The following is a 20,067-nucleotide window of genomic DNA, read 5'->3' as shown; positions in this document are numbered from 1 at the left end:
TTGTTTCCTGATCATTAATACTAATTATGTTATTATAATTAAAACTTACCATATAAAAATATGATATTTGATTCATATTTATAAATTGTTACATAGAGCAAGTGACTTTTTTTAAACGGTTTTTATATAATTACACTGTAAAGTTACACTCACTTAATTCCAGACCGATTTCCAATCGGAAAAAATAATTATTTAATTGTTTATTTTCCTCGCTCTGGTAACAAGGTAGTCTGATGAGTTCCTCCACTGAACACGCAATATCTCGCAAATGGGCGAAAAGTGTGGAAGGGAGTTTCTTAGTACTATATTCCATCCCCCTACCCTGATCTAGGCATGAAGAAATTAAAATACTTACCTAGAATATACAGACGTTCGCCCTCAACCAGATTAATAGCTTCATCAGTTTCCGCTACGTACGAATAAACAGCAAACACTGTGTCTCCGCACCGGACGTTCATTGGAGTTTCTGTAATACGGAAAATGAAATATTTCATTTAATTACGATTATACTCTGTTTTTAAGGACAAAAATATAATGCAAATATAAACCACAGCGACTGTAGAACCACATTACTGGTCGAATTGCATCACAAACTATTTAGGAGCCCATTGAAAACTTAAGTATAAACTTTTATCAAAATCAATTCATTAGTATAGGGTGAGCAGGAAGACAAGCACAAGGTAGAATAATCATCTTATACATACATTTATGTATAAGATTATTAAAAATGTTAAAAAAGTAGTTATTTTATTCGTTTTTCACACAAATACAACTGTTGTTTTAAGTTCAGTTTGCTATTAATCATATACAATTGCACTGGGTTCCTACCAACTAAGCAGGGTGACATAATTATGTGATGTTAATATAATTTTACGTAGCGGGTTCGATTTTCACTCAGGAAGAAATTAGTTTTATTTCTTCGCTCTGGTAACAAGACAAGGAGCGGCATTGAGATTCGCCTATTAAAACGTAATATCTCTAAAATTCGGCGGTTAGTGAGGAACGGAGTGTCTTAGCACTATATTTAATCTGCCTATCCGATGCGAGAAACAAAAATAAGGTTAAAAAAATACAATATATACAAACAAACCTGGAAATTCTTGTTCTTTAGCAATATTCATAGTAGCTTCCGCTTCTGAAAATTAATAAAGTTTTAAATAGCAATACAAGTTTTTTATTATTTTATTGAGGCCGTCGTGGCGCAGCGACACAAGGGTCTGACTGTAACGCAACGGTTGTGCGTTCGATTGGCTACCATCCCCCAGCCAGTCAGATTTACAGATTTTTATAAACTATTTCATAGTTATATTTTGTATTCTATGTAATTCTAAATATAGTAACTTCTAAATATAGTAACTTACTAAACTAACTTACTAAATTTGCAGGTAACGTATTTTGTCTACAATTTTGGTTTCATCGCCATTAAGATGTAACCCCCTGTATTTGTGGTCGGAGCCACATTAATGGCCACATATTCCAGGCCACATTCTAGGATAATAATAAGTGACCAAAGTAAATCTTAGTTATTTTCATTAGACCACACAGGCAAAGTCGCAGGTAAGAACTAGTTATAGATATAAAAAAATTTGTTTGTATAAATACACACTTTATTGGCATCTAAATAAATATTGTGTTTACCTTGCACAACTGATGGCTTCTTGGGTTTTCTTTTAGTTGATATAGTAAGTTTGTCTTCTTCGAACGTTTGGCTCATTATTCTTTTGGGCTTGAATTCCACACTCAGCTCTTCCACTTCACTAACTTCATAAGTTGGTTTCTTAGGTTTCCGTTTAAGTACCATTTCAACATTTTCTTCAGATTCAGCTTCACTAATAATTATTTCTTCAGCTTGGCTATCATCCTCAACCTCCTTTTCTATACGAATTGAGGCTTCATCTGCTTCTTCAGATAAAATATTCTTTTTCTTATGAGCTAATTTTATATTACTAGATAAAGAAAGTTCTTCCTGTTTAAAATCTTCAATATGGTGTTTGAAATCAAAAGATATTTCTTGGTTGTCTAAAGTAAAATCGATTTTTTTACCTACTTCAAATGTAAAATCTTCTATAATTTCTTTTATCTTATCAGATTTAGGTTTAGCTAAGGTAACATTCGATGTTAAGTCCTCTATAGTCTCTTTTACTTTTTTCTTGGGTGTTTTCAGTGGCATTGTAATATTAGTATTTTCTTCCTTAATTTGATCATTTTCTATAATTTCTACTATACTTTCACCTTCTTTCTCTTCATAGAATTTAATAGATGCTTCATTCGCTTCCTCACTAAACGTGGGTTGCTTTTGAGGCTTTAATTTAACTTTACTTGACATCGAAATTTCTTCTTCAAGATATGAATCTAATTGTATATTAAATTCTTGTTCTACATCCTCTTTAGTTTTTACGCTTTTAGGTCTAAAAGTGACTTCTTCGGGTTCTGTTATTTCTGGTAGAGATACAGAAGATTTTCGAATAGGCTTCAATTTCTTTTTTATTGTAATTTCATCAACTATTTCTTCCACCTTTTTTATACTTGGTCGTCTTGGTTTTATGGTGATATTTTGAGGTACATCTTCTTTACCATCTTCAATTATATTTTCATTTACTTGCGGTTCTTCCTTAAGTTCCGTTTCAGGTGATTCCTCTTTAACTTTTAATGATTCTTTAGCATTTTCATTTATCGGTTCTATAACGACCTTTTCAGGAAATTTAGCAACAGAATCTACTATATCCTCATGAGTAAACATGGGCTTTTCTAATTCTACTTTCTGCAAATCTGGTAGAACTGGTTGTCTTACAACTTTTTTCTTAATTTTTGTTGCTTCTTTTATGTTTCGGGAAAGAATTCCATTTTGTCGAATGCATCCTAAATCGCAAATATTAGGTTTTATAATAACTGGTGGCCAATCTGTCACATATTTAACACGACTCTTAAGTTGTACTTTAGGAAGTTTTGCAACCGATTCTTCAGCTTTTGATTTTATTATAGATTTTTTTAATTTGAGTTTTCTAAATAAGGGTTCAGTACTTTCTATAAATTGAGGTTTGTTTTCTTCGATAGTTTTTTCTTCTATTGGCATTGGTTTTAGAGCTGGCTTTTTCTTAATCTTAATAGAATCACTAATCTTTTCCGGAGGCTTAGGTGTTTCCATTGATTCAGACTCGGGTTGTTTTTCTTCTTCAAGATCTTCATGTATTATTTCTTTTGGTATTTCAACAACATCATCTTGTAAGTCACCCGTTTCTTTAGCATAATTAAAATCATCTGGCTTTTCCAGTTCTGTTTTTTCAAATTCTGGTATCTTTGGTGTTTTTATAGGTTTCTTTTTAATTTTGGCTGCTTCTTTAATATTTCTCGATAATTCTCCACTTTGCTTTACGCTACCTATATATGTGACGATTGGTTTCACTTCTTCTGGTGGCCAATCAGTAACAAACTTAACGCGACTTTTGAGTTGTATTTTAGGTAACGAAGGAATAGCAGATTCTTGTTTAGGTTTTACTACTGGTTTTTTAAGTTTAAGTTTAGTGAAGTGGGGTTGAGCTGTGTCTTCTGCGTGTTGTGCTTTACTTATTTTAACTGAGCCATGTTCTATTTTCTGTGGTTTTGAAAGTAGCTTGGTTTTTACTTTTTGTTTTTCATCTTCATTTCTTTCTATTTCTTTTGGCAATTCTTCCAACACTTCTTCAGGCTTTTCACATGTTTTCTCTAAACAGGAAAAAAGACGTGTAAGTTAAATACACAGCCTAGATAATAAAGCATTAAACGGCAATTCATAATAGTAATGCTGACATTTATGATTTTTTTTGTGAATAAAAAATAGACGTAACAAATAGTATACAGAGTGAAAAATAATTAACATAACAACGTTACGCAATTATTTAAGGTACTAATTTAGAACATGTTAATAATTGTGTACCATTAACGAATTATAAAAAAAAAGTAACAAAGTACAAATAAAAAAATAATCAGGTGACAATCTTGAGGGTCTATCAAATCTTGATGTGAGTTGAATATAATATATATGATAAATAACTTCGATAGGTATACAAAAAAAATTTTTTGTAATGGCAGGTTTTTATGTAACAAAAACACAAATATATCAAATAATATTCATATTATTTACAAATGCATTAACATATTTAACAATAAAACGTAAAACATTGCTTGTTTATAATTACGCACTACTTTTATAATTGTTACTTTTGATCAAGTAAAACATGTATATGTGTGAGCATGTATGTGTGGACGTGAATATATGTGTAACAGTTAACATACGATAACACTGTTCAATATTTGGGATATACTTATAATATAACTTAATATAACCTACCGAATACCATCATATCAATATCATTAACACTCGATAGTTTAAAGATTCAACAACTTTTGAAAGTTTATTTTTACTTCATTCTTTAGATTGGAAAATAGAAAAGTTGTTGACAGTTTAATGTCTTACATTTGAGCAGTAAATTTCCGAACTAAGACCGGCTTTTTGGTATTGATTTTTTTGGTTAAACAACAATTTTATTATCAATAAATTTATTAAATCCAACAGGTGGTAACGTGTAAGTATATTCGTCTGTAATGTATGTATTTAACTTCCGCAGATGTTTTGCTAAGTGTAATTTTTTATTTTGCCTTACCATTTGAAGTCTCCATTTCTTCAACGACGGTATCTTCAGAAAGCTCAAAAATTTTTACGGGCTGTGACTCTTCCCTAGGCGTATTTTCATCAACGACAGAGACTGTCGTTATGGGCTCTTCACCTTCTTTATCCACAGTTGTGATCTCGGTTATTTCACGGTTAGGACCTTGTTTCTTATGGATGATGCGCAAAGTAGTTTTGACTTTCTTGATTTCGCCAGTATCTGTACGTTCTTCGGTTATTTTTACCTCCTCTGGGTTTTTTTCTACGATTTGTGCCCTATCTGGTTTGTGTAATTCATCGAGTGGAGTAATAGTGTCGTCAGTGTATTCATGTATAGTGTGTACTGTGACAACAGGTGTGTTGTCCTCTACTTGTTCAGTGGTAATTTGTGTAGTTTCGATTTTGGGACCTGCCTTCTTTTTAATAATACGCTTAGTGGTTTTCTTGTGCTTTGGCTTACCATGTGGTGTTTCCACTTCTTCAACAACGATCTCCTCAGGAAGCTCGAAGATTTCAACGGGTTGTGACTCATCCATAGGCATATCTTCGTCAAAGACAGAAACAGTCGTTATGGGTTCTTCACCTTCTCTTTTCGCTGTTGTTAACTCGGTTACTTCATGCTTAGGACCTTGTTTCTCACGGATGACGCGCTTTGTAGTTTTGACTTTCTTGATTTCGCCAGTATCCGTACGTTCCTCGGTTACTTTTACCTCTTCTGGCTTTTCTTCTACGATTTGTGCCCTATCAGGTTTGTGTAATTCATCGAGTGGAGCTATAGTGTCGTCAGTGTATTCATGTGTAGTGTGTACTGTGACAACAGGTGTTTTGTCCTCTACTTGTTCTGTGGTAATTTGTGTAGTTTCGATTATGGGACCTACCTTCTTTTTAATAATACGCTTAGTGATTTTCTTGTGTTTTGGCTTACCATCTGATGTCTCCAATTCTTCAACAACGGTCTCCTCAGGAATTTCGATGATTTCAACAGGTTGTGACTCTTCCCTAGGTGTATCTTCGTCTACGACAGAGACAGTCGTAATGGGCTCTTCACCTTCTTTTTCCACAGTTGTTATCTCGGTAATTTCTTGTTTGGGACCTTGTTTCTTACGGATGACGCGCTTTGTAGTTTTGACTTTTTTGGTTTCCCCAGTTAGCGTACGTACTTCGGTTACTTTCACCTCCTCTGGCTCTTCTTCTACGATTTGCGCCCGATCAGGTATGTGTAATTCGTCGAGTGAAGTGATAGAGTCGTCAATTAATTCTTGTGTAGTGTGAACTGAGACAACAGGTGTTTTGTCGTCTAATTGTTCAGTGATAATTTGTGTAGTTTCGATTTTCGGACCTACCTTCTTTTTAATAAAACGCTTTGTGATTTTCTTGTGTTTTGGCTTACCATCTGATGTCTCTAATTCTTCAACAACGGTCTCCTCAGGAAGTTCGATGATTTCAACAGGTTGTGACTCTTCCCTAGGTGTATCTTCGTCTACGACACAGACAGTCGTAATGGGCTCTTCACCTTCTTTTTCCACAGTTGTTATCTCGGTAACTTCTTGCTTAGGACCTTGCTTCTTACGGATGACGCGCTTTGTAGTTTTGACTTTTTTGGTTTCCCCAGGTAGCGTATGTACTTCGGTTACTTTCACTTCCTCTGGCTCTTCTTCTACGATTTGTGCCCTATCAGGTTTGTGTAATTCGTCTAGTGGAGTGATAGTGTCGTCAATTAATTCTTGTGTAGTGTGAACTGAGACAACAGGTGTTTTGTCGTCTAATTGTTCAGTGATAATTTGTGTAGTTTCGATTTTCGGACCTACCTTCTTTTTAATAAAACGCTTTGTGATTTTCTTGTGTCTTGGCTTACCATCTGATGTCTCCAATTCTTCAACAACGGTCTCCTCAGGAAGTTCGATGATTTCAATAGGTTGTGACTCTTCCCTAGGTGTATCTTCGTCTACGACAGAGACAATCGTAATGGGTTCTTCTCCTTCTTTTTCCAAAGTTGTTATCTCGGTAATTTCTTGTTTGGGACCCTGCTTCTTACGAATGACGCGTTTTGTAGTTTTGACTTTATTGATTTCGCCAGTATCCGTACGTTCCTCGGTTACTTTTACCTCTTCTGGCTTTTCTTCTACGATTTGTGCCCTATCAGGTTTGTGTAATTCATCGAGTGGAGCTATAGTGTCGTCAGTGTATTCATGTGTAGTGTGTACTGTGACAACAGGTGTTTTGTCCTCTACTTGTTCTGTGGTAATTTGTGTAGTTTCGATTTTGGGACCTACCTTCTTTTTAATAATACGCTTAGTGATTTTCTTGTGTTTTGGCTTACCATCTGATGTCTCCAATTCTTCAACAACGGTCTCCTCAGGAAGTTCGATGATTTCAACAGGTTGTGACTCTTCCCTAGGTGTATCTTCGTATACGACAGAGACAGTCGTAATGGGCTCTTCACCTTCTTTTTCCACAGTTGTTATCTCGGTAATTTCTTGTTTGGGACCTTGCTTCTTACGGATGACGCGCTTTGTAGTTTTGACTTTTTTGGTTTCCCCAGTTAGCGTACGTACCTCGGTTACTTTCACCTCCTCTGGCTCTTCTTCTACGATTTGCGCCCGATCAGGTATGTGTAATTCGTCGAGTGGAGTGATAGAGTCGTCAATTAATTCTTGTGTAGTGTGAACTGAGACAACAGGTGTTTTGTCGTCTAATTGTTCAGTGGTAATTTGTGTAGTTTCGATTTTCGGACCTACCTTCTTTTTAATAATACGCTTTGTGATTTTCTTGTGTTTTGGCTTACCATCTGATGTCTCCAATTCTTCAACAACGGTCTCCTCAGGAAGTTCGATGATTTCAACAGGTTGTGACTCTTCCCTAGGTGTATCTTCGTCTACGACAGAGACAGTCGTAATGGGCTCTTCACCTTCTTTTTCCACAGTTGTTATCTCGGTAACTTCTTGCTTAGGACCTTGCTTCTTACGGATGACGCGCTTTGTAGTTTTGACTTTTTTGGTTTCCCCAGGTAGGGTATGTACTTCGGTTACTTTCACTTCCTCTGGCTCTTCTTCTACGATTTGTGCCCTATCAGGTTTGTGTAATTCGTCTAGTGGAGTGATAGTGTCGTCAATTAATTCTTGTGTAGTGTGAACTGAGACAACAGGTGTTTTGTCGTCTAATTGTTCAGTGGTAATTTGTGTAGTTTCGATTATGGGACCTACCTTTTTTTTAATAATACGCTTTGTGATTTTCTTGTGTTTTGGCTTACCATCTGATGTCTCCAATTCTTCAACAACGGTCTCCTCAGGAAGTTCGATGATTTCAACAGGTTGTGACTCTTCCCTAGGTGTATCTTCGTCTACGACAGAGACAATCGTAATGGGTTCTTCTCCTTCTTTTTCCAAAGTTGTTATCTCGGTAATTTCTTGTTTGGGACCCTGCTTCTTACGAATGACGCGCTTTGTAGTTTTGACTTTCTTGATTTCGCCAGTATCCGTACGTTCCTCGGTTACTTTTACCTCTTCTGGCTTTTCTTCTACGATTTGTGCCCTATCAGGTTTGTGTAATTCATCGAGTGGAGCTATAGTGTCGTCAGTGTATTCATGTGTAGTGTGTACTGTGACAACAGGTGTTTTGTCCTCTACTTGTTCTGTGGTAATTTGTGTAGTTTCGATTTTGGGACCTACCTTCTTTTTAATAATACGCTTAGTGATTTTCTTGTGTTTTGGCTTACCATCTGATGTCTCCAATTCTTCAACAACGGTCTCCTCAGGAAGTTCGATGATTTCAACAGGTTGTGACTCTTCCCTAGGTGTATCTTCGTCTACGACAGAGACAGTCGTAATGGGCTCTTCACCTTCTTTTTCCACAGTTGTTATCTCGGTAATTTCTTGTTTGGGACCTTGCTTCTTACGGATGACGCGCTTTGTAGTTTTGACTTTTTTGGTTTCCCCAGTTAGCGTACGTACTTCGGTTACTTTCACCTCCTCTGGCTCTTCTTCTACGATTTGCGCCCGATCAGGTATGTGTAATTCGTCGAGTGGAGTGATAGAGTCGTCAATTAATTCTTGTGTAGTGTGAACTGAGACAACAGGTGTTTTGTCGTCTAATTGTTCAGTGGTAATTTGTGTAGTTTCGATTTTGGGACCTACCTTCTTTTTAATAATACGCTTTGTGATTTTCTTGTGTTTTGGCTTACCATCTGATGTCTCCAATTCTTCAACAACGGTCTCCTCAGGAAGTTCGATGATTTCAACAGGTTGTGACTCTTCCCTAGGTGTATCTTCGTCTACGACAGAGACAGTCGTAATGGGTTCTTCTCCTTCTTTTTCCACAGTTGTTATCTCGGTAATTTCTTGTTTGGGACCCTGCTTCTTACGAATGACGCGCTTTGTAGTTTTGACTTTTTTGGTTTCCCCAGTTAGCGTACGTACTTCGGTTACTTTCACCTCCTCTGGCTTTTCTTCTACGATTTGTGCCCTATCAGGTTTGTGTAATTCGTCTAGTGGAGTGATAGTGTCGTCAATAAATTCTTGTGTAGTGTGAACTGAGACAACATGTGTTTTGTCGTCTAATTGTTCAGTGGTAATTTGTGTAGTTTCGATTTTGGGACCTACCTTCTTTTTAAAAATACGCTTTGTGATTTTCTTGTGTTTTGGCTTACCATCTGATGTCTCCAATTCTTCAACAACGGTCTCCTCAGGAAGTTCGATGATTTCAACAGGTTGTGACTCTTCCCTAGGTGTATCTTCGTCTACGACAGAGACAGTCGTAATGGGCTCTTCACCTTCTTTTTCCACAGTTGTTATCTCGGTAACTTCTTGCTTAGGACCTTGCTTCTTACGGATGACGCGCTTTGTAGTTTTGACTTTTTTGGTTTCCCCAGGTAGGGTATGTACTTCGGTTACTTTCACTTCCTCTGGCTCTTCTTCTACGATTTGTGCCCTATCAGGTTTGTGTAATTCGTCTAGTGGAGTGATAGTGTCGTCAATTAATTCTTGTGTAGTGTGAACTGAGACAACAGGTGTTTTGTCGTCTAATTGTTCAGTGGTAATTTGTGTAGTTTCGATTATGGGACCTACCTTTTTTTTAATAATACGCTTTGTGATTTTCTTGTGTTTTGGCTTACCATCTGATGTCTCCAATTCTTCAACAACGGTCTCCTCAGGAAGTTCGATGATTTCAACAGGTTGTGACTCTTCCCTAGGTGTATCTTCGTCTACGACAGAGACAATCGTAATGGGTTCTTCTCCTTCTTTTTCCAAAGTTGTTATCTCGGTAATTTCTTGTTTGGGACCCTGCTTCTTACGAATGACGCGCTTTGTAGTTTTGACTTTCTTGATTTCGCCAGTATCCGTACGTTCCTCGGTTACTTTTACCTCTTCTGGCTTTTCTTCTACGATTTGTGCCCTATCAGGTTTGTGTAATTCATCGAGTGGAGCTATAGTGTCGTCAGTGTATTCATGTGTAGTGTGTACTGTGACAACAGGTGTTTTGTCCTCTACTTGTTCTGTGGTAATTTGTGTAGTTTCGATTTTGGGACCTACCTTCTTTTTAATAATACGCTTAGTGATTTTCTTGTGTTTTGGCTTACCATCTGATGTCTCCAATTCTTCAACAACGGTCTCCTCAGGAAGTTCGATGATTTCAACAGGTTGTGACTCTTCCCTAGGTGTATCTTCGTCTACGACAGAGACAGTCGTAATGGGCTCTTCACCTTCTTTTTCCACAGTTGTTATCTCGGTAATTTCTTGTTTGGGACCTTGCTTCTTACGGATGACGCGCTTTGTAGTTTTGACTTTTTTGGTTTCCCCAGTTAGCGTACGTACTTCGGTTACTTTCACCTCCTCTGGCTCTTCTTCTACGATTTGCGCCCGATCAGGTATGTGTAATTCGTCGAGTGGAGTGATAGAGTCGTCAATTAATTCTTGTGTAGTGTGAACTGAGACAACAGGTGTTTTGTCGTCTAATTGTTCAGTGGTAATTTGTGTAGTTTCGATTTTGGGACCTACCTTCTTTTTAATAATACGCTTTGTGATTTTCTTGTGTTTTGGCTTACCATCTGATGTCTCCAATTCTTCAACAACGGTCTCCTCAGGAAGTTCGATGATTTCAACAGGTTGTGACTCTTCCCTAGGTGTATCTTCGTCTACGACAGAGACAGTCGTAATGGGCTCTTCACCTTCGTTTTCCACAGTTGTGATCTCGGTAACTTCTTGTTTGGGACCTTTCTTCTTACGGATGACGCGCTTTGTAGTTTTGACTTTTTTGGTTTCCCCAGTTAGCGTACGTACTTCGGTTACTTTCACCTTCTCTGGCTCTTCTTCTACGATTTGTACCCTATCAGGTTTGTGTAATTCGTCTAGTGAAGTGATAGTGTCGTCAATTAATTCTTGTGTAGTGTGAACTGAGACAACAGGTGTTTTGTCGTCTAATTGCTCAGTGGTAATTTGTGTAGTTTCGATTTTGGGACCTACCTTCTTTTTAATATTACGCTTTGTGATTTTTTTGTGTTTTGGCTTACCATCTGATGTCTCCAATTCTTCAACAACGGTCTCCTCAGGAAGTTCAATGATTTCAACAGGTTGTGACTCTTCCCTAGGTGTATCTTCGTCTACGACAGAGACAGTCGTAATGGGCTCTTCACCTTCTTTTTCCACAGTTGTTATCTCGGTAACTTCTTGCTTAGGACCTTGCTTCTTACGGATGACGCGCTTTGTAGTTTTGACTTTTTTGGTTTCCCCAGGTAGGGTATGTACTTCGGTTACTTTCACTTCCTCTGGCTCTTCTTCTACGATTTGTGCCCTATCAGGTTTGTGTAATTCGTCTAGTGGAGTGATAGTGTCGTCAATTAATTCTTGTGTAGTGTGAACTGAGACAACAGGTGTTTTTTCGTCTAATTGTTCAGTGGTAATTTGTGTAGTTTCGATTATGGGACCTACCTTCTTTTTAATAATACGCTTTGTGATTTTCTTGTGTTTTGGCTTACCATCTGATGTCTCCAATTCTTCAACAACGGTCTCCTCAGGAAGTTCGATGATTTCAACAGGTTGTGACTCTTCCCTAGGTGTATCTTCGTCTACGACAGAGACAGTCGTAATGGGTTCTTCTCCTTCTTTTTCCAAAGTTGTTATCTCGGTAATTTCTTGTTTGGGACCCTGCTTCTTACGAATGACGCGCTTTGTAGTTTTGACTTTTTTGGTTTCCCCAGTTAGCGTATGTACTTCGGTTACTTTCACCTCCTCTGGCTCTTCTTCTACGATTTGTGCCCTTTCAAGTTTGTGTAATTCGTCGAGTGGAGTGATAGTGTCATCAGTTATTTCTTGTATAGTGTGAACTGAGACAACAGGTGTTTTGTCGTCTAATTGTTCAGTGGTAATTTGAGTAGTTTCGATTTTGGGACCTACCTTCTTTTTAATAATACGCTTTGTGATTTTCTTGTGTTTTGGCTTACCATCTGATGTCTCCAATTCTTCAACAACGGTCTCCTCAGGAAGTTCGATGATTTCAACAGGTTGTGACTCTTCCCTAGGTGTATCTTCGTCTACGACAGAGACAATCGTAATGGGTTCTTCTCCTTCTTTTTCCAAAGTTGTTATCTCGGTAATTTCTTGTTTGGGACCCTGCTTCTTACGAATGACGCGCTTTGTAGTTTTGACTTTCTTGATTTCGCCAGTATCCGTACGTTCCTCGGTTACTTTTACCTCTTCTGGCTTTTCTTCTACGATTTGTGCCCTATCAGGTTTGTGTAATTCATCGAGTGGAGCTATAGTGTCGTCAGTGTATTCATGTGTAGTGTGTAATGTGACAACAGGTGTTTTGTCCTCTACTTGTTCAGTGGTAATTTGTGTAGTTTCGATTATGGGACCTACCTTCTTTTTAATAATACGCTTAGTGATTTTCTTGTGTTTTGGCTTACCATCTGATGTCTCCAATTCTTCAACAACGGTCTCCTCAGGAATTTCGATGATTTCAACAGGTTGTGACTCTTCTCTAGGTGTATCTTCGTCTACGACAGAGACAGTCGTAATGGGCTCTTCACCTTCTTTTTCCACAGTTGTTATCTCGGTAATTTCTTGTTTGGGACCTTGCTTCTTACGGATGACGCGCTTTGTAGTTTTGACTTTTTTGGTTTCCCCAGTTAGCGTACGTACTTCGGTTACTTTCACCTCCTCTGGCTCTTCTTCTACGATTTGCGCCCGATCAGGTATGTGTAATTCGTCGAGTGGAGTGATAGAGTCGTCAATTAATTCTTGTGTAGTGTGAACTGAGACAACAGGTGTTTTGTCGTCTAATTGTTCAGTGGTAATTTGTGTAGTTTCGATTTTGGGACCTACCTTCTTTTTAATAATACGCTTTGTGATTTTCTTGTGTTTTGGCTTACCATCTGATGTCTCCAATTCTTCAACAACGGTCTCCTCAGGAAGTTCGATGATTTCAACAGGTTGTGACTCTTCCCTAGGTGTATCTTCGTCTACGACAGAGACAGTCGTAATGGGCTCTTCACCTTCTTTTTCCACAGTTGTTATCTCGGTAACTTCTTGTTTGGGACCTTGCTTCTTACGGATGACGCGCTTTGTAGTTTTGACTTTTTTGTTTTCCCCAGTTAGCGTGCGTACTTCGGATACTTTCACTTCCTCTGGCTCTTCTTCTACGATTTGTGCCCTATCAGGTTTGTGTAATTCGTCTAGTGGAGTGATAAAGTCGTCAATTAATTCTTGTGTAGTGTGAACTGAGACAACAGGTGTTTTGTCGTCTAATTGTTCAGTGGTAATTTGTGTAGTTTCGATTTTGGGACCTACCTTCTTTTTAATAATACGCTTAGTGATTTTCTTGTGTTTTGGCTTACCATCTGATGTCTCCAATTCTTCAACAACGGTCTCCTCAGGAATTTCGATGATTTCAACAGGTTGTGACTCTTCTCTAGGTGTATCTTCGTCTACGACAGAGACAGTCGTAATGGGCTCTTCACCTTCTTTTTCCACAGTTGTTATCTCGGTAACTTCTTGTTTGGGACCCTGCTTCTTACGAATGACGCGCTTTGTAGTTTTGACTTTTTTGGTTTCCCCAGTTAGCGTATGTACTTCGGTTACTTTCACCTCCTCTGGCTCTTCTTCTACGATTTGTACCCTTTCAAGTTTGTGTAATTCGTCGAGTGGAGTGATAGTGTCATCAGTTATTTCTTGTATAGTGTGAACTGAGACAACAGGTGTTTTGTCGTCTAATTGTTCAGTGGTAATTTGAGTAGTTTCGATTTTGGGACCTACCTTCTTTTTAATAATACGCTTTGTGATTTTCTTGTGTTTTGGCTTACCATCTGATGTCTCCAATTCTTCAACAACGGTCTCCTCAGGAAGTTCGATGATTTCAACAGGTTGTGACTCTTCCCTAGGTGTATCTTCGTCTACGACAGAGACAGTCGTAATGGGCTCTTCACCTTCTTTTTCCACAGTTGTTATCTCGGTAACTTCTTGTTTGGGACCCTGCTTCTTACGAATGACGCGCTTTGTAGTTTTGACTTTTTTGGTTTCCCCAGTTAGCGTATGTACTTCGGTTACTTTCACCTCCTCTGGCTCTTCTTCTACGATTTGTGCCCTTTCAAGTTTGTGTAATTCGTCGAGTGGAGTGATAGTGTCATCAGTTATTTCTTGTATAGTGTGAACTGAGACAACAGGTGTTTTGTCGTCTAATTGTTCAGTGGTAATTTGAGTAGTTTCGATTTTGGGACCTACCTTCTTTTTAATAATACGCTTTGTGATTTTCTTGTGTTTTGGCTTACCATCTGATGTCTCCAATTCTTCAACAACGGTCTCCTCAGGAAGTTCGATGATTTCAACAGGTTGTGACTCTTCCCTAGGTGTATCTTCGTCTACGACAGAGACAATCGTAATGGGTTCTTCTCCTTCTTTTTCCAAAGTTGTTATCTCGGTAATTTCTTGTTTGGGACCCTGCTTCTTACGAATGACGCGCTTTGTAGTTTTGACTTTCTTGATTTCGCCAGTATCCGTACGTTCCTCGGTTACTTTTACCTCTTCTGGCTTTTCTTCTACGATTTGTGCCCTATCAGGTTTGTGTAATTCATCGAGTGGAGCTATAGTGTCGTCAGTGTATTCATGTGTAGTGTGTAATGTGACAACAGGTGTTTTGTCCTCTACTTGTTCAGTGGTAATTTGTGTAGTTTCGATTATGGGACCTACCTTTTTTTTAATAATACGCTTAGTGATTTTCTTGTGTTTTGGCTTACCATCTGATGTCTCCAATTCTTCAACAACGGTCTCCTCAGGAATTTCGATGATTTCAACAGGTTGTGACTCTTCTCTAGGTGTATCTTCGTCTACGACAGAGACAGTCGTAATGGGCTCTTCACCTTCTTTTTCCACAGTTGTTATCTCGGTAATTTCTTGTTTGGGACCTTGCTTCTTACGGATGACGCGCTTTGTAGTTTTGACTTTTTTGGTTTCCCCAGTTAGCGTACGTACTTCGGTTACTTTCACCTCCTCTGGCTCTTCTTCTACGATTTGCGCCCGATCAGGTATGTGTAATTCGTCGAGTGGAGTGATAGAGTCGTCAATTAATTCTTGTGTAGTGTGAACTGAGACAACAGGTGTTTTGTCGTCTAATTGTTCAGTGGTAATTTGTGTAGTTTCGATTTTGGGACCTACCTTCTTTTTAATAATACGCTTTGTGATTTTCTTGTGTTTTGGCTTACCATCTGATGTCTCCAATTCTTCAACAACGGTCTCCTCAGGAAGTTCGATGATTTCAACAGGTTGTGACTCTTCCCTAGGTGTATCTTCGTCTACGACAGAGACAGTCGTAATGGGCTCTTCACCTTCTTTTTCCACAGTTGTTATCTCGGTAACTTCTTGTTTGGGACCTTGCTTCTTACGGATGACGCGCTTTGTAGTTTTGACTTTTTTGTTTTCCCCAGTTAGCGTGCGTACTTCGGATACTTTCACTTCCTCTGGCTCTTCTTCTACGATTTGTGCCCTATCAGGTTTGTGTAATTCGTCTAGTCGAGTGATAAAGTCGTCAATTAATTCTTGTGTAGTGTGAACTGAGACAACAGGTGTTTTGTCGTCTAATTGTTCAGTGGTAATTTGTGTAGTTTCGATTTTGGGACCTACCTTCTTTTTAATAATACGCTTAGTGATTTTCTTGTGTTTTGGCTTACCATCTGATGTCTCCAATTCTTCAACAACGGTCTCCTCAGGAATTTCGATGATTTCAACAGGTTGTGACTCTTCTCTAGGTGTATCTTCGTCTACGACAGAGACAGTCGTAATGGGCTCTTCACCTTCTTTTTCCACAGTTGTTATCTCGGTAATTTCTTGTTTGGGACCTTGCTTCTTACGGATGACGCGCTTTGTAGTTTTGACTTTTTTGGTTTCCCCAGTTAGCGTACGTACTTCGGTTACTTTCACTTCCTCTGGCTCTTCTTCTACGATTTGTGCCCTATCAGGTTTGTGTAATTCGTCTAGTGGAGTGATAAAGTCGTCAATTAATTCTTGTGTAGTGTGAACTGAGACAACAGGTGTTTTGTCGTCTAATTGTTCAGTGGTAATTTGTGTAGTTTCGATTTTGGGACCTACCTTCTTTTTAATAATACGCTTTGTGATTTTCTTGTGTTTTGGCTTACCATCTGATGTCTCCAATTCTTCAACGACGGTCTCCTCAGGAAGTTCGATGATTTCAACAGGTTGTGACTCTTCCCTAGGTGTATCTTCGTCTACGACAGAGACAGTCGTAATGGGCTCTTCACCTTCTTTTTCCACAGTTGTTATCTCGGTAACTTCTTGTTTGGGACCTTGCTTCTTACGAATGACGCGCTTTGTAGTTTTGACTTTTTTGGTTTCCCCAGTTAGCGTATGTACTTCGGTTACTTTCACCTCCTCTGGCTCTTCTTCTACGATTTGTGCCCTATCAGGTTTGTGTAATTCGTCAAGTGGAGCGATAGTACCGTCAGTTATTTCTTGAGTAGTGTGAACTGAGACAACAGGTGTTTTGTCGTCTTCTTGTTCAGTGGTAATTTGTGTAGTTTCGATTTTGGGACCTACCTTCTTTTTAATAATACGCTTTGTGATTTTCTTGTGTTTTGGCTTACCATCTGATGTCTCCAATTCTTCAACAACGGTCTCCTCAGGAAGTTCGATGATTTCAACAGGTTGTGACTCTTCCCTAGGTGTACCTTCGTCTACGACAGAGACAGTCGTAATGGGCTCTTCACCTTCTTTTTCCACAGTTGTTATCTCGGTAACTTCTTGTTTGGGACCCTGCTTCTTACGAATGACGCGCTTTGTAGTTTTGACTTTTTTGGTTTCCCCAGTTAGCGTATGTACTTCGGTTACTTTCACCTCCTCTGGCTCTTCTTCTACGATTTGTGCCCTATCAGGTTTGTGTAATTCGTCAAGTGGAGCGATAGTACCGTCAGTTATTTCTTGAGTAGTGTGAACTGAGACAACAGGTGTTTTGTCGTCTTCTTGTTCAGTGGTAATTTCTGTAGTTTCGATTTTGGGACCTACCTTCTTTTTAATAATACGCTTTGTGATTTTCTTGTGTTTTGGCTTACCATCTGATGTCTCCAATTCTTCAACAACGGTCTCCTCAGGAAGTTCGATGATTTCAACAGGTTGTGACTCTTCCCTAGGTGTATCTTCGTCTACGACAGAGACAGTCGTAATGGGCTCTTCACCTTCTTTTTCCACAGTTGTTATCTCGGTAACTTCTTGTTTGGGACCTTGCTTCTTACGGATGACGCGCTTTGTAGTTTTGACTTTTTTGGTTTCCCCAGTTAGCGTACGTACTTCGGTTACTTTCACCTTTTCTGGCTCTTCTTCTACGATTTGTACCCTATCAGGTTTGTGTAATTCGTCTAGTGAAGTGATAGTGTCGTCAATTAATTCTTGTGTAGTGTGAACTGAGACAACAGGTGTTTTGTCGTCTAATTGCTCAGTGGTAATTTGTGTAGTTTCGATTTTGGGACCTACCTTCTTTTTAATAATACGCTTTGTGATTTTTTTGTGTTTTGGCTTACCATCTGATGTCTCCAATTCTTCAACAACGGTCTCCTCAGGAAGTTCGATGATTTCAACAGGTTGTGACTCTTCCCTAGGTGTATCTTCGTCTACGACAGAGACAGTCGTAATGGGCTCTTCACCTTCTTTTTCTACAGTTGTTATCTCGGTAACTTCTTGCTTAGGACCTTGCTTCTTACGAATGACGCGCTTTGTAGTTTTGACTTTTTTGGTTTCCCCAGTTAGCGTATGTACTTCGGTTACTTTCACCTCCTCTGGCTCTTCTTCTACGATTTGTGCCCTATCAGGTTTGTGTAATTCGTCAAGTGGAGCGATAGTATCGTCAGTTATTTCTTGTGTAGTGTGAACTGAGACAACAGGTGTTTTGTCGTCTTCTTGTTCAGTGGTAATTTGTGTAGTTTCGATTTTGGGACCTACCTTCTTTTTAATAATACGCTTTGTGATTTTCTTGTGTTTTGGCTTACCATCTGATGTCTCCAATTCTTCAACAACGGTCTCCTCAGGAATTTCGATGATTTCAACAGGTTGTGACTCTTCCCTAGGTGTATCTTCGTCTACGACAGAGACAGTCGTAATGGGCTCTTCACCTTCTTTTTCCACAGTTGTTATCTCGGTAACTTCTTGTTTGGGACCTTGCTTCTTACGAATGACGCGCTTTGTAGTTTTGACTTTTTTGGTTTCCCCAGTTAGCGTATGTACTTCGGTTACTTTCACCTCCTCTGGCTCTTCTTCTACGATTTGTGCCCTATCAGGTTTGTGTAATTCGTCAAGTGGAGCGATAGTATCGTCAGTTATTTCTTGTGTAGTGTGAACTGAGACAACAGGTGTTTTGTCGTCTTCTTGTTCAGTGGTAATTTCTGTAGTTTCGATTTTGGGACCTACCTTCTTTTTAATAATACGCTTTGTGATTTTCTTGTGTTTTGGCTTACCATCTGATGTCTCCAATTCTTCAACAACGGTCTCCTCAGGAAGTTCGATGATTTCAACAGGTTGTGACTCTTCCCTAGGTGAACCTTCGTCTACGACAGAGACAGTCGTAATGGGCTCTTCACCTTCTTTTTCCACAGTTGTTATCTCGGTAACTTCTTGTTTGGGACCTTGCTTCTTACGAATGACGCGCTTTGTAGTTTTGACTTTTTTGGTTTCCCCAGTTAGCGTATGTACTTCGGTTACTTTCACCTCCTCTGGCTCTTCTTCTACGATTTGTGCCCTATCAGGTTTGTGTAATTCGTCAAGTGGAGCGATAGTATCGTCAGTTATTTCTTGTGTAGTGTGAACTGAGACAACAGGTGTTTTGTCGTCTTCTTGTTCAGTGGTAATTTCTGTAGTTTCGATTTTGGGACCTACCTTCTTTTTAATAATACGCTTTGTGATTTTCTTGTGTTTTGGCTTACCATCTGATGTCTCCAATTCTTCAACAACGGTCTCCTCAGGAAGTTCGATGATTTCAATAGGTTGTGACTCTTCCCTAGGTGTACCTTCGTCTACGACAGAGACAGTCGTAATGGGCTCTTCACCTTCTTTTTCCACAGTTGTTATCTCGGTAACTTCTTGTTTGGGACCTTGCTTCTTACGGATGACGCGCTTTGTAGTTTTGACTTTTTTGGTTTCCCCAGTTAGCGTACGTACTTCGGTTACTTTCACCTCCTCTGGCTTTTCTTCTACGATTTGTGTCCTATCAGGTTTGTGTAATTCGTCTAGTGGAGTGATAAAGTCGTCAATTAATTCTTGTGTAGTGTGAACTGAGACAACAGGTGTTTTGTCGTCTAATTGTTCAGTGGTAATTTGTGTAGTTTCGATTTTGGGACCTACCTTCTTTTTAATAATACGCTTTGTGATTTTCTTGTGTTTTGGCTTACCATCTGATGTCTCCAATTCTTCAACAACGGTCTCCTCAGGAAGTTCGATGATTTCAACAGGTTGTGACTCTTCCCTAGGTGTATCTTCGTCTACGACAGAGACAGTCGTAATGGGCTCTTCACCTTCTTTTTCCACAGTTGTTATCTCGGTAACTTCTTGTTTGGGACCTTGCTTTTTACGGATGACGCGCTTTGTAGTTTTGACTTTTTTGGTTTCCCCAGTTAGTGTACGTACTTCAGTTACTTTCACCTTCTCTGGCTCTTCTTCTACGATTTGCGCCCTATCAGGTTTGTGTAATTCGTCGAGTAGAGTGATAGAGTCGTCAATGAATTCTTGTGTAGTGTGAACTGAGACAACAGGTGTTTTGTCGTCTAATTGTTCAGTGGTAATTTGTGTAGTTTCGATTTTGGGACCTACCTTCTTTTTAATAATACGCTTTGTGATTTTCTTGTGTTTTGGCTTACCATCTGATGTCTCCAATTCTTCAACAACGGTCTCCTCAGGAAGTTCGATGATTTCAACAGGTTGTGACTCTTCCCTAGATGA

The 20,067-nt window shown here is 38.9% G+C and overlaps 1 protein-coding gene across 1 annotated transcript in view; it reads right to left on the bottom strand.

Moving 5' to 3' along the window:
• sls (sallimus) overlaps nucleotides 1-20,067 on the bottom strand; it is a 111,135-nt gene that overhangs the window by 13,643 nt on the left and 77,425 nt on the right. The window contains exons 36-43 of the mRNA XM_085206653.1: nucleotides 17,719-19,770; nucleotides 15,859-17,148; nucleotides 14,929-15,402; nucleotides 12,604-13,077; nucleotides 4,641-10,752; nucleotides 1,639-3,702; nucleotides 1,091-1,135; nucleotides 356-466 (exon numbers count right to left, since the gene is read on the bottom strand). Coding sequence (XP_085062779.1) covers nucleotides 356-466; nucleotides 1,091-1,135; nucleotides 1,639-3,702; nucleotides 4,641-10,752; nucleotides 12,604-13,077; nucleotides 14,929-15,402; nucleotides 15,859-17,148; nucleotides 17,719-19,770 — 12,622 coding nt within the window. The remainder of the gene's footprint in view (nucleotides 1-355; nucleotides 467-1,090; nucleotides 1,136-1,638; nucleotides 3,703-4,640; nucleotides 10,753-12,603; nucleotides 13,078-14,928; nucleotides 15,403-15,858; nucleotides 17,149-17,718; nucleotides 19,771-20,067) is intronic.

This window comes from Heliconius melpomene, chromosome 21 (genome assembly GCF_056956725.1).
Source record: "Heliconius melpomene rosina isolate 202511_hmr_F chromosome 21, ASM5695672v1, whole genome shotgun sequence".
Classification (NCBI taxonomy): Eukaryota; Metazoa; Arthropoda; class Insecta; order Lepidoptera; family Nymphalidae; genus Heliconius; species Heliconius melpomene.
Note: the sequence above shows the minus strand (reverse complement) of the source record. Positions and strands in the feature narration are given on the sequence as shown.